At 37.0% G+C, this 14,128-nt stretch overlaps 1 protein-coding gene across 1 annotated transcript in view; it reads left to right on the forward strand.

The window, feature by feature from the left end:
• The window catches only part of LOC136866967 (interaptin), a 258,677-nt gene that overhangs the window by 107,262 nt on the left and 137,287 nt on the right, over positions 1 to 14,128 (forward strand). Inside the window, exon 5 of the mRNA XM_067144057.2 lies at positions 5,396 to 5,667. Coding sequence (XP_067000158.2) covers positions 5,396 to 5,667 — 272 coding nt within the window. The remainder of the gene's footprint in view (positions 1 to 5,395; positions 5,668 to 14,128) is intronic.

Genomic DNA, 14,128 nt, shown 5'->3' on the forward strand with positions numbered 1-14,128 from the left:
GTGACTTCGCGCCTGATAGTGTATGCAAGCTGGCTAACTTAACTGTTCTCCGCTTCTCGTAAACATTTTGAGACAGTGCCGAGCTTTGCATGTGCTATGCTGCTGTTCAGAAGATTGCACCTTGATTCTTTTAAGTGACATACCTTCTACTTCTTCTGGATTTTACAGTGCCTATCCCCGTTGTTTTATATTGCCTCTACAACTGTTTTTGTGGGGACTCGTTCTTTAATTTCTTTCTTACCTATGCATTGCTTTTTGCGTTTTATTCGGCTGATGATGACCCGGATTGGGGTCGAAACCGGTACCGCTTCCGCTTATAATTAAATAAGAATGTAATACTACATTTCTTATTTATTTGTATTGAATAGGTTGAACTACCTTATTTATTATTTCAATTTAACTGTTGTTATAAAATCGATGAGTGTTCCATACTGTCCATCGCAACTATATCGGCTAATTATGTTGCATGAAATCAATTCAGTTTTGATTTAAGGCCCCAGTATGACTAATAGACTAATATAATTATTTGATGGTTATAGCTTAGTTGTTGTGGTATTTTCTCATAATGATGAGTTTTAGATGTAGTGTTTACCACAAATTACTCCATTACATGTACTAGTGTTTCAACTTAATTCCAAGTCATCCTCAGTGTATAAATACAACAGAAATAACATGCAAAGTTTTTTACATAAATACAGATGCTAAAGATTAGTTACCGATGATGACTCGTAAGTAGTCGAAACATGTCTGAATAAACTTAATACTCCATCTTAAGAGACGAAACAATGTATTGAACGGAGAAGAAATAAATACATATATTATTGTAAGAATAGATTAGCCTTACAAGCCTGCCTGGTGGCCATGATTGTTAAGGCGTTGAAGTCTAAACGGTCTCACACCGTGGTTAGTGGGTTTGAGTACTGTTGGGCCGAAAAATGTTCACCGTCACAATGTTGGCCGGTAGGGTAGGGTAGGGGAGGTGGTGGTATGCAATTTCTAATCACTAGATTGCGTGCCAAAAGCCTGGATTAAATTCCAAACCTTTCCGCAGTGCTCATGATGCTGTTCATGGTGAATCATTTGTCGGATGAGGACGTTAAGCATTGAGCAGACTCCTTGGTGCTATTCGACAGGAGTAGGCTATGTTCCGGCATCGGGTTTCACCCTCTTCCTTCCTACCAGTAAATATCATGTCATCCATTTCAGCTCATTTACTCCTCTGTTGAGGTTGACATCAAGAAGGGCATCCGGTCATAAAAACCCACCACGACACATTCATCTCGCCTCATACCCAACCCTGTAAAGAAACAGGGATTGGACAAACAGATGGATTAGTCTTACAAACTTAGGTACATATAAATATCAAAAACATAAAATAAGGAAATATTTAAAAACACTGGGTAAACCAGCTGTAGTCAACACAAGTTATGGACAAATGAAAATCTGGTAAAGAAAATAAGGTAATTTATTAATCACAGGGTGTTCAGGGAGGAAAGTTTGTGCATTTATATATCTTCGCTGTTTTTGACACACTTAAGTATTTCTGTTACAGTCGACTCTCGATAATTGGACACTCGTTAATTTGAATCTCTCGATAATTTGAAGTTTTCTCCTTGTCCCTTGAAAAATACTTGATAAATTGAAAAAAATCAATGTTATTTGGTCCCCTCGGTAATTTGAAGTTTTAGGAATGGCATCTTGCTCGCCGACATTCTATAATTTGAGGCCTGGCCTTCCCTACTCTCCATAATTTGAAGTCGGTGATTACAGTATGTATTGTTATCGTGCACAGACCTGTTGTTTGTTTACATCAATAATGAGATGTATGAGTGAGTTTGCAGTCGTGGGTCTTCTTTCAAACGTTAAAGTGTGGTACAGTATGTTAACGTTTGATTTGCGTAATTTTTAAGCATCACAATGAGTTCAAGAAAGAACAAGTGTATTTCCATAAGTGAAAAAAAGCGTGTGATTCAAGCTGTGGAGGATGGACAATTAAAAAACATGTCACCAAACAGTTCGGTATTTTACCATCAACATTGTTGATGATTTTGAAAAATAAAGATCGCATCACCGAAAGTGCCTTAAGTGCGAGTTGAAAAAGGTCACGTCAGGGTGAATTTCCCCCGTCTTGAAGAGTGCTTGCTTAAGTGGATTTGTCAGTGTAGAGGACAAAACGTTCCCCTGGGCGGTTTCATGTTGAAGGAAAAAGCCAAGTCTTTTGCGCAGTCTCTCGGGATTAAAGGATTTGCAGCAAATGAGGGGTGGCTTTCAAATTTCAAAAACCGACACGCCATCACATTTAAAAAGATCTGCGGAGAGAGCGTCAGCGTGGATAGTTCCATTTGTTCCGAATGGATTGACGAACTAAATGAACTTTTGAATGGCTATGACTCGAGGAACATATTCAACACAGACGAAACCAGGCTTTTTTATAAATGTCTTCCTGATCGCACCCTGACGTTCAAAGACGAGAAGTGTAATGGAGGGAAACTGAGCAAGGAAAGAATAACTGTCCTTCTAGCATGTAACATGGACGGATCTCAAAAAAGTTGAAACCACTCATTATAGGGAAATCTGCCAAACCACGCTGCTTCAAAGGAATAAAATCGTTGCCCACAGCTTATTGGTCAAACAAAAAAGCATGGATGACGACAGAGTTGTTTAATGAATGGCTGACCTCGGTTAACAGTGACCTGAAAAAGAAAAACACGAAATCTTGCTGTTTTTGGACCACTGCACTGTGCATAATAACCCACCACCATTAGACCATGTAAAATTGATTTTCTTTCCACCCAACACGACATCAAGATTGCAACCATTAGACCAAGCCATTATTCGAAATTTAAAAACTCTCTACCACAGAGAAATTGTTTCTCTTGTGCTGGGTAGCATCGAAAAAGGTGAGAAGGCGAACATAACATTTTTGACTGCTATAATCATGATTGATAAGGTCTGGTAAAATGTCAGCCCTATCACCATTGCAGTGCAGGTTTAAGCAAATCGAAAACGTGGATCAGAGCCGCCAAAATTTACGAATTTTGACTCAGGATGGGGACTTCTACCAAACTGTGGAGAGTTAACGTTTGAGGATTACGTTCAAGTTGACAATGACATCGGTGTCCACGGTGTCCTAACCGATGCTGAACTGTTGGATTTAGCCTCTCTGGATGAGGACGAGGAAGAAAATGAAGAACAACTGCCAATTCCAGTCACATTGAGCGAGGCAAGGACAGCTCTTACTACCCTACGCTCCTACACGCTCAGAACGAACACAAGTGACGATTTCTTCCCAGCTCTCACCACTATCGAAAATTCATTGGACCATGATAGATGGAAGTCGCTCACCCAAAAGAAAATTACGGACTTTTTTTCAAAATGAACATTTATGTATGAACATTTCATAATTGTACAAATGTTGTGAAAGAAATGAGTAAGTATAAGTGAAACTCTTGTTTATTTGAATTTTTCCCTCCCTCCCTCCCTCTTGGTTACTTGAACTCCTATTATTTTGAACTCTCGGTAAATTGAAATTTTTCTCTGGTCCCTTGAGTTTCAAATTATTGAGAGTCGACTGTTTTTCTAAAGAATTTAATATGTAGCTTTTGGTTTCAGTCTGAAGAATTTTGAGATGCTGATCTGGTTTGAAGAAATGATTGTTTGTTATGGGGTATTAGGAGAACTGTGACTCTGTGGATTTATATAATTGACTTGATCTGATATATTCTTTCATCCTGATTTTAAAGTTTTGTCCTGTCAGATCGATGTAAATGGAGTTACTGTCACCTCAGTGAAATTTATGCACACACCACTTTTATTTTGCTTACGGACAGTATCCTTAGTTTTCAATAATTTTGAGAATTAATATTAATAATATTAACCCATTGCCTTGCAATGACGGAAATTTCTGTCATTGTCCGCGGGTTCCCATAAATGCAAAGACGGAAATTTCCGTCTACCCTCTTTATTGCTTTGTTGAGGTTTCCAAGGATATATATCGATATTTCTTCGCAATCCCAACATGTCTACGTGATGTTGGTAATCGTATTTCAGCTATCTTTGCCCTTCAGCTACGTATTTCGCCGCCAAAGAGTCTAAATATGATTTAGTAAATTGCCGCGTAAAGCTTTAGTGAAGGTAAAGTCAACGTCATGGCCGAGTCGGATGAAGCTTGAATATTACGTTTTTTTGGAGGAAAGCGATGTCAGTGACGTATTTTCCAATGAAAGTGATACTGAATTACCTTCGAGTAATGTTAGCATTAGTAATTCCGAAGAATTAGATGACATTATTGAAGAAAATGAAGACGGGAACGAAGGTGGGTGTGTGGATAACCTAGAAGACTGAAAGTGTACACAAACAGACAATGTACCAAATAATATGTGGTGTAATCTTGCTACCACAGAGTTCTGTTCTCCAAGCCCCATAGTTTTTCTTCTGTTGAAAGAAGGTATTGATGCGCTTTGTCGGTCTTGTATTTATTATTATTATTATTATTATTACTATTATTATTTCCTTATGCCTGACTAATGAGCGTAATTAAACTTATTTAGCTGATGTCGTTGCCTTTTCCTTCTCCCAAAATCTCTTCATCTTCTCACTGTGGCTTTTCTTGCGAGGTTTGCTATAACTGCAGAGGAAAAAAATCCCACGGGAAAGAACAGGGTGAATCCCGCTATGAATGTGATAAGTGTAAGATAGCACTGCATGTATATGAGTGTTTTAAGATCTACCACACTGTGTTGAACTATTGTTATAATGTGAACTGTGTTTCAGGGTGTTAACTTGGTGTAGCAAAAGTGTTTTCTTTTAAGCCAGATTAAATCGCAATCAATGTACATTTATTTTCAAGAAAAATTGCAGTTCAATGGGTTAATAATATAATATTTTGAAAAATATATTTGAATGGTACACAATAACTCTGGACTGTAGTGTGGTAGAACTGTCCATTTTTTTATTTTCTTGATGGAGTTTTGAAATATATTTCTAATTTTAGGTTTTTAATATTTATGTGTAAGACTGATATATCAAGTTTATATGTAACAAAACTTAAGCATGTTAATTCTGTTGTATTCATAGCCTGAAGATGACTTTTATTTTTGAAACTCGAGTACCTGAAATGTAGTAATTCATGGTAAAAACTACATCTAAAACCCATCATTATAATTACGGTAAACCTTTATAGTTTAACATCTATGAAAGTATTACCAACTTACACATTGGTCTGCTGCAGGTTTTCAAAATGATTTTTATTGAAGAAAATCACTAGAGAAGAAGAAAATTACTAGAGATGCTGATAATATTCCATTTCAGAATTAGTTTATCATAAGATCAGATGATGATGGTATGTCCTATAACTCAGCATGACAGAGATATAACTCACATCTTTTTGTTTTAGGATGTATTGAACAAGTGTCAGGAGTCTGTAGACTCTTTCCAGAAACATTACCGGAAAATGTATTTGGATGCTGATGGTTCCCTGGATTTCCAAAGTGTTACACAACTTCACGAAAGAAAACAGGCCTTGAAAGATTTCATAGAGAAAAGTTTTGTTCCATTCTCTGCCCAGCAACTGGTGGAGGCAGTGGTGCAAACCCAGCAGGAACTCAATAAGGAATTTAAAAATATGGTGGTTAGTGTAGATCTTCAAAAGGATGCAGATCAAATCAGGTGAGCAGTCACATTGAAAGCACAAAGATAATATCTGAGATCTGTGCTCTGAAATTAAACTTCTTAATCCAAGTGTAAAATAGCAAGAACTTTTTGTTGATGTTCTGGTTGTGTATACTGTCTGTTGAGTGCACAGGAACCTAAGTTATTTCTATCTTTAAATGTTCTAGCTCTCAAAATGGAAATGAAATCATGTTGAATGTTTTTAGCATACTTCGTTTAGTTATGACTTTGCTATACAGTATACGAATGACATCACCAGTCTCCTAAAATTGCCTAAAAATAGGATTACAAATATCCTTTGGGAAAACTTGAGATCACTCATTGCACCATTCCTGCGTCCAGGTGAGGACGCATGAGATCCAGACTAGCTCTTACTATAAGTAATTCTTGCTGATTAACGTTTATGGGCTATGAGTTCCGCTTGAGAAAGTACACCGGTGAACTTATGGTAAATCTCAACCTACGTCGAAGGACGTCTCCTACACGCTATCAGTCAGATACCATATACACATGTCGCCAAATTAATTGCAGATAAAATAAGTTAATACGGTCTTACAACTAATCCATATATGTCGCCAAAGAAATCGCAGGTAGAATAAGTTATTATAGTCTTACAACTAATTCTTATCCTAAGTAGACATTAAAAGAATTGTGAAGTTTCACCATTCATCATTTATTAATTGCTCAATTCAAATATTGGGGAAAAAGGTTCACCTACAACCTCATTGAAATATCTCATATTGAGTAAATAATCTCGTAGTACTCTAAGAATTCTTGTTTGTCAAACTAAGATGCTTGGAATTAAAGTTATTCGATCTTCGTTGATCCATTAATTCAGTATGCAGTGGTTTGTCACTGCTAAATTGAAGTAAAAGAAAAATTAAGTTTGGAAAGCTAGTAGCAGGTAACTAAAACCTAGGCCATAATTATCAATCTATTAACACTTTGGCCTCTTGAAAATATTTAAGTAAAATATAAGATAATGTCCAGAAAATCAGTTGAAAAATTAAAAGTATTGGTTAAGCAAAATATACTAAATAACATTGAAAATATTAGATGCATCTAGCTAGATGAAAATGAAAAGAAAGTTACATTAATTAATATGTACATTATTCCAAATCACAGTTGTTCAAAAGAATGTAGAACACAGTTTGAAATGTCTAATAAATATTTCATTAAGAGTTGGAATCTCTTCTTCTTGAGCCAAATTGCTCCTCAAAATAATTAAAAAATTCTGTCAATTAATATTTAACTCATACATGACTAGCAAAATGAATGTCATTCTGTGCTGTACTTAATATTTTGAGTTGGAATCTCTTCTTCTTGAGCCAAATTGCTCCTCAAAATAATTTAAAAATTCTGTCAATTAATATTTAACTCATACATGACTAGCAAAATGAATGTCATTCTGTGCTGTACTTAATATTTTGTGTCCATACACAACTGAAAATCACATGGAAAATCATTTGCAATCTTCTAATAACTTCAGTTCATCAATATATGCTTAAGTGGTATTTGCATCGTCCTGTTTCTTAGTATTTGACCTCAGCATAAGCAAAGTCATGTCCGCTCTAAGTCGTAATTGATCTTAAAACAATATAGTCATATGGCTTATGTGGTAAATTCTAGAAATTATTACCTTAATCCAAGGTTAAGAATTAATTTAAGTGCATATTCGGCTAAAAGTAGCATTATCAAGTGTATTTTGCTAATTTTCTAACAAATCATACCACAGGTAGAAAATCTGGCATGTTAGAAGACTCTATCTTCAACAAAAAAAATCCTTATATGAGTAACTAGATCTCCAGTGATATGTCAGCTTGCTTAAACAAAATCAGAAATTAGGTTATCATGTGTGAGAGTTCTCTAAAATTGTCATAAATAATTCAGTGAAGGACAAATTATTATCATCGTTAGCCTCATGGTTCGTTTGATGACCCTTAATACTCAAAATAACATTGCACTGATGGTATTGAGATCGTATCCTAAGCTACCTTGAGTGTACCTAGGATTAGAATTAGCAATTGAAAGTAGTACGTTTTCAATATATATCTCAGAATGCATAACTTGGAAATAACATCATCTCACATAAGACTACTATGACCAATCTCTCGAAGAAAAACAAATATTACTATCACTAATCATCATCAGCCTATATCCAGTGTTCTCCCCAGGACCTTTTTAATGGGCGCACCGCCCGGCTGTTTTTATAGACCGCCCGGATAACATAACCTAGATTATTTGAACACATAGTTGAGTCATTGGTTGTTTCGAATTAAAATATAAATACTGTGAAACTATTTATTTAAATGATAAAAATTAATTGTTGTCAGCATAATTGCATTGGAGTTTAAGTGTTTTGCTTCACTATAACGTAGCGTTGTGCGTGAGCGGCTCTTGGATCAGCGTAGAATCGCTTGCGAGCACTCGTCTCGATTCCGTATGACGTCACAAACCCGCACGGCACTCCACAGCAACGGAGTGGCCAAGGACGATGATACATGATTATGAACGAGCGTTAGAACACCAGAAGTTCAAAATTCTCTGTCAGTACTTGAATTAATAACGATTATAACGAATTCCACGCAATAAAAATGGAAGAAATACACCGTATAATATTGGACAGGATCGTTAGAGACCATTATAAGAACGAGATGGTGATTATTATATTAGTAGCGTTCTAAAACACAAAATTCTAACTACATTATCTCAATATAGAAATACATTTACGAATCAATTGGAGAGGGTTATCTGTTGCAGCAGCATTGTTTAAGTCATGCATCCCAATGTGATGCTTGGTACCGGCATCCTCCCAGTCACCTTGGTGAATTCATTAACAGTGTTATACTGATAAAAATAATGTTGTCTTTACGTACCAGTAACTACTTTGGACGGTTTTCGGAGACGCCTAGGTGCCGGAATTGTGTCCCGTAGGAGTTCTTTTACGTGCCAGTAAATATACCGAGGCTGACATATTTGAGTACATTCAAGTACTACCGGACTGAGCCAGGATCGACCCTGCCAAGTTGGGGTCAGAAGGCCAGATCCACAACAGTCTGAGCCGCTCGGCCGGGCAACAATATCACTAGCAGCTACACAGAAATTACTGATATTCAGTCCTTCCATAGTTAATTTTATGAAGTGGTAACGCGAATACAACACTAATATTTGAGATTATCCTAAGTTAAGATTTAACCGAGTTTGGGGTTGTGTTCATTATTTTATTCTTGATTTGAAATGTATGTACTTCGCATATATTGATCCATATCATTGTCTTGGAGTCATTAAGTGTTATTTTAAACACACTTCCTTCGTTACATCACGACTTCATTCCCGCTAGTTTCGTTGTTACAAGTAATTTTACGAACGGTCAGAGATACCGATGCGTATTCCTATGGACTCGATTCCGGCGCAGTGTCCATTTCCAGGCATAGAACTCAACTCGAGACAGACTTTCTCGACTCCTCTCCATCGCTAGCTTATCACAACATTTTACCAAATTCTTCAATACAATATTTGGTATTGCGCATTTTCTATGGCAGCCATTTTGATGGAAAATATCGCTTTACAAACGAATATGAAACACACGAATCGATAGAGTGGGTACGTGTTAGTGTTCAGTTGTTTTGGAAGCAAATCTGTTTGTTCTGTGTTCTTTTGGTTTCTTTAACATTTACTACTGCTAACAATGAACTTCAGTTGAATTATAGTTCCGATTTAATTACATTTTAACTATTGTTGTCAGTTTTTTGTGCTTTACTTTCTAATTCATCACGCATATTGGTATTATTTTCAATCTCTTGGCGGGAATTACCTAAATGAACTGCCCGTTTCATTTCTTCATGTTTCTGACGCCAAATTCTGTGTTCTCAAAATGAGCAGGAAATCTCGTCAAACATCTACTCTTCTAAGTTTCTTTAAGAAAGAACCTAGTAAAAGTATTAATTCAACACCAGGAGAGATTTCCGAAAAGGACATTGCTGAGGCCGGCTCATCTGGTGAAGTGGAAAGTATTGAAAATGAAAAACCACAAGTGAAACATTCTTCTAAACACCGCTTATCGGGCAACAGCAATAACTGGTTTAAGCAATTTACGTGGTTAGTTGTGAAAGAAAATGGTATGTTTTGTTCCACATGTATAAAATGTTCATTGAAGAAACCGACAAAGAAGGAAGTGACTTGGGTGACTATACCGTGTGCTAGACTTCGAAAGGAGAGTTTAGTTGACCATGAACAAAGCAAGCTGCATATAGATTCTTGTTCAAACTTAAGTGAAAGACGTGCATTCGAAGAAACTAGATTTGGGCAAATAGAAAAATCAGTTTCTATTTTCAACAATTTACAGAGAGATGCTTTTCTCGGAGCCCTAAGATCAATGTATTGGTCGCCCAAAAATGAGCTACCACACACTACATTATACGGAAAATTGCTCAAACACTGTGAGGCTATGGGTTGTACATATCTAAAGCATCTTAATATTGGTGATAATGCTAATTATACTTCAGAAAGAATAATGCAGGAGTTACTTGATGATATAGCTTCAGAAATTAGATGTGAAATATTAAAGAACATACATTCAGCAGATTATTTCAGTGTTCTGTGTGATGAATTTACATATATTTCTGTAGTGAAGCGACTAATTGTGTACACAAAATATGTCAACCAACTTGAAAAAGATGTTAATGTTAGCTTTAATAATAATAATGTTATTTGCTTTACGTCCCACTAACTACTTTTTAAGGTCTTCGGAGACGCCGAGGTGCCGGAATTTAGTCCCGCAGGAGTTCTTTTACGTGCCAGTAAATCTACCGACACGGGGCTGTCGTATTTGAGCACCTTCAAATACCACCGGACTGAGCCAGGATCGAACCTGTCAAGTTGGGGTTAGAAGGCCAGCGCCTCAACCGTCTGAGCCACTCAGCCCGGCAAAATGTTAGTTTTGTGTCAACGTGCAACATCATTGATGGTAAAGCTGAGACCATAACAAATAAACTAACTGAAATCCTTGAAAATTAAGGGTTAAAAACTTGTTATTTGGTAGGTCTAGGATCTGATGGGGCAGCTGTCATGATTGGTAAGCAAAAGGGAGTAGTAACACTGCTAAGAGAGAAAACAAATGGACTCATGGTAAATTGTCACTGCATTAACCACAGATTGGCACTTGCTAGAGCCCAGGCAGCAGCTGAAGTGCCTTACTTAGTGAAGTTTAATGACATTTTAAGACAACTCTTTTTCTTTTTTCAAAATTCCTCAGTCAGGATGGCTGGTTTAACTGAAATCCAGAATATCATGGACAGCCCTCAAATTAAACTAAAATTGAGCAGTGATACTATATGGTTGTCTCATGACTGCTGTACAGTCTCTAAGAAGATCTGTGGTGAGTGTTGTTGTTGCACTTGAAAGAGAGGCCACTGAAAGGAATGATATTACAGCTGAAGGCTTAAGCAAGTTCATGAAGACATACAATTTCTTAGCTGCAATTATGATGCTTTCAGATATCTTACCTCTTCTTTGCACATTGTCTAGAGCTTAGCAAACGCAAGATATTGACTTGACAGAAATTGAGCCATACTTAGAAGCCACAAAACTCAGCGTCTTACAATTGAAAGACACTCCAGGAAATAATTTTCTTAGTCTCAGTCACAATCTTGCTGGTGAATGGTCAGACTTCCACATCACTTATTCAGATGTCAATGTTGTGACCTTCAAGACAACAATTTATAACAAGTGCATAGATACTGTTATCCAACATCTAGAACACAGATTTCCAGATATGCCCATCATTTCCTGCTTTTCAAGAGTGTTTAATGCAAAAATTCAAGACCAGAATGAATCTTCTGAGTTGCTTCTCGATTTCTACTCTAAAATGGAAAGCCCTCAAGTCATAAATTAAAATAGCACTTAACTGGAATGGTCTGTTGCATCAAAAATGTTCCAAGGAGAGTCCTACATTGGATTAAGACCTAAACAAATAATGATGAAGTTTGCAACAACATGCGAGCTTAAGGAATCTTTTCCGAATTTAGCAAGACTAGCTGCTATTGGACTGTCCATAACCGTGAGCACAGCTGAATGTGAAAGGGGATTTTTGGCTTTCAAGAGAGTTAAAACCTCTTTGAGGAATCGCTTGAAGCAGAGCACACTCAACAATTTGATGCTGATATCACTAGAGGGACCAGAATCAATAGAATTCAATTATGTAAGAGCTGCAGACAACTGGGCCTCAAAGAAGAAAAGAAGAATCAACATATAAAATGTCATGCTAAAAGTAAATTTCAATTTTTTATTGGTAGAAAAAGATATATCTTATTTTGTCTTGTTGGTGATAACAGTGAAATCAATTTTTCAGTTCATGTTTACCTCTCTGATATTATTGTTAATCCAAGCATGTGCCCCACCTATATCAACCAGAGGCGAATAAACAATTTATTTATTGAAATTTTATTACTAATTTTTGAGGTAGTATTCTCCCACCCGGCTGCTTATTCCTGCCACCCGGCTGACAAAAATTTCTGGGGAGAACACTGTATATCATCATTCTTATTCATCAATTATCATTCCATACCTCACGTAATAAACTTCTCAATACATTATAAGCACATCATTTTATTAAACACGATGCATATGTGCCACAGTCTTCTCATATTATAACATTATTCCTACCGTCATAGTGTCAAAGAAAAATGTATCATAACTCTAAGCTGTACTACTTCATATTTCACCGTAGACATTCCCTAAATACGATCTCTTAACTCACTAGCCTGATGAATTCATCGCACATGTGTATTAACATCTATCTCGCACTTTATACACTTCACTGATAATGATAAAAATACGAGTTACCTTCTCTCTCACCACATTGATAATATTACGAACGGTTATCACTGGTTGACTATGTCTACGTGTGGATTTGACATTAATAGCAGATGAATACCTACATCCTATAACCTCATTTCGATGTATATGAACGCACACACTCACACTGTCACAAAACATATCACATAGCCAAATAAAGAAAGATTTTTACTTATGAAAACGACTCATAGAGGACTTTACTTATTGAATCCTGTTGCCATCTCGCATCTGGTCATCGGAAAGGTAGACCTCGCTCCATGGTTCTCTCTTAGCTGTATGGGTACATGTCAGCTCCTCCCAGCTGATCTCTAATCATCCTGGAGTATCAACATCGGATCGCGCTGCCATAGCCCGAGTAGTACCGCCTTCGTCCTTTTACAGCATCATAGTAGAATCTCGTGCGTTTGGAACAGAATAATAAAATATGTTACTTAGTGTCGTCATCTTACAATTAATATCTGTTTTGGAATGCTTATGATATGTAAGTTCTGCTTTGGGACGATTAATCACAATATAGTAGTTTCAAATAAGGTGAGATAGGTAATAACTATCTATCTTGCTTGGAAAGCGAATGTGATTTCTCTATGTTCTCTTTATTATACCGTATTTACTCGTGTATTAGACCCCCTCGCGTATTAGACCCCCCCTGGCTTTTCGAGACGAAGAAAATGAAAAAAATAAATCTCGCCTATAAGACCCCCAACGGAATTCGTCAAAGAACGATGACGATTCCGCTTCGAAGCGGGTACAAGTCTTATTGCAGCACTGATGACATTGCACAAATTTGTGAATAGTTTCGTCCGTACGACCTACGCAATGAAAAACGCGTCAAATCCATGCGTTACATCTGTGTTTCGTAGTTAAGAAATGTCCACCTCTTTAGCGTAGGTCTACTGCAGCTCTGATGACGTCGCACAGATAGGTGAATAGGCCTAGCTTCGTGTCCGACCCGCACATTGCGAGCATGCATCAGTCATGCTATATGTCTGTGTTTTGTAGTTAATAATGTCCGCCAGCGTAATAGTTAGCACAAGAAGTTGCTGTTTTCCGGGGTCTGACTTCGATTCCCGGTACCGTACTGCCAGATTCACGAATGGCAGGAAGGTTGATATGCGGTAAAAGCGGTACATGTAACTCCCCTCCACTGGGGGTGTGTCTAAAAAGAGCTGTACCACCTCGGGATGAGGAAACGAGTTTACTTTAGTTGAGAAATATTCGCGGTTGTTGCTATTTATACAGCAGGCGAGATCATTAACAAAGTGGTCGTTTAACATCTCGTAACTCGGGCCAATATAGGTAAATATTTGGAGAGAAGTAAGTTTAAAACGTGATAAAAGCTATTCAACTAAAACGATTGTTTTACTCGCCAACGTGCCTAACAAATAATAATAATTTTATGTCCCCACGTACTTTAAACGATTTTCGGAGACGCCAAACAAAACATGCCCGGGTATACGTTAATAAAAAAAGAGACAACGAACGTACAAAATTAAACATTATGATAATAAAACGCATTACCGCCACACCTGTAGATATCCATAAATACGGCATATTTTCCTGTTTTCTTTTTTCATCGAACTTTTGGCACTATCAGGGCGATAAT

This window comes from Anabrus simplex, chromosome 3 (genome assembly GCF_040414725.1).
Source record: "Anabrus simplex isolate iqAnaSimp1 chromosome 3, ASM4041472v1, whole genome shotgun sequence".
Lineage (NCBI taxonomy): Eukaryota > Metazoa > Arthropoda > Insecta > Orthoptera > Tettigoniidae > Anabrus > Anabrus simplex.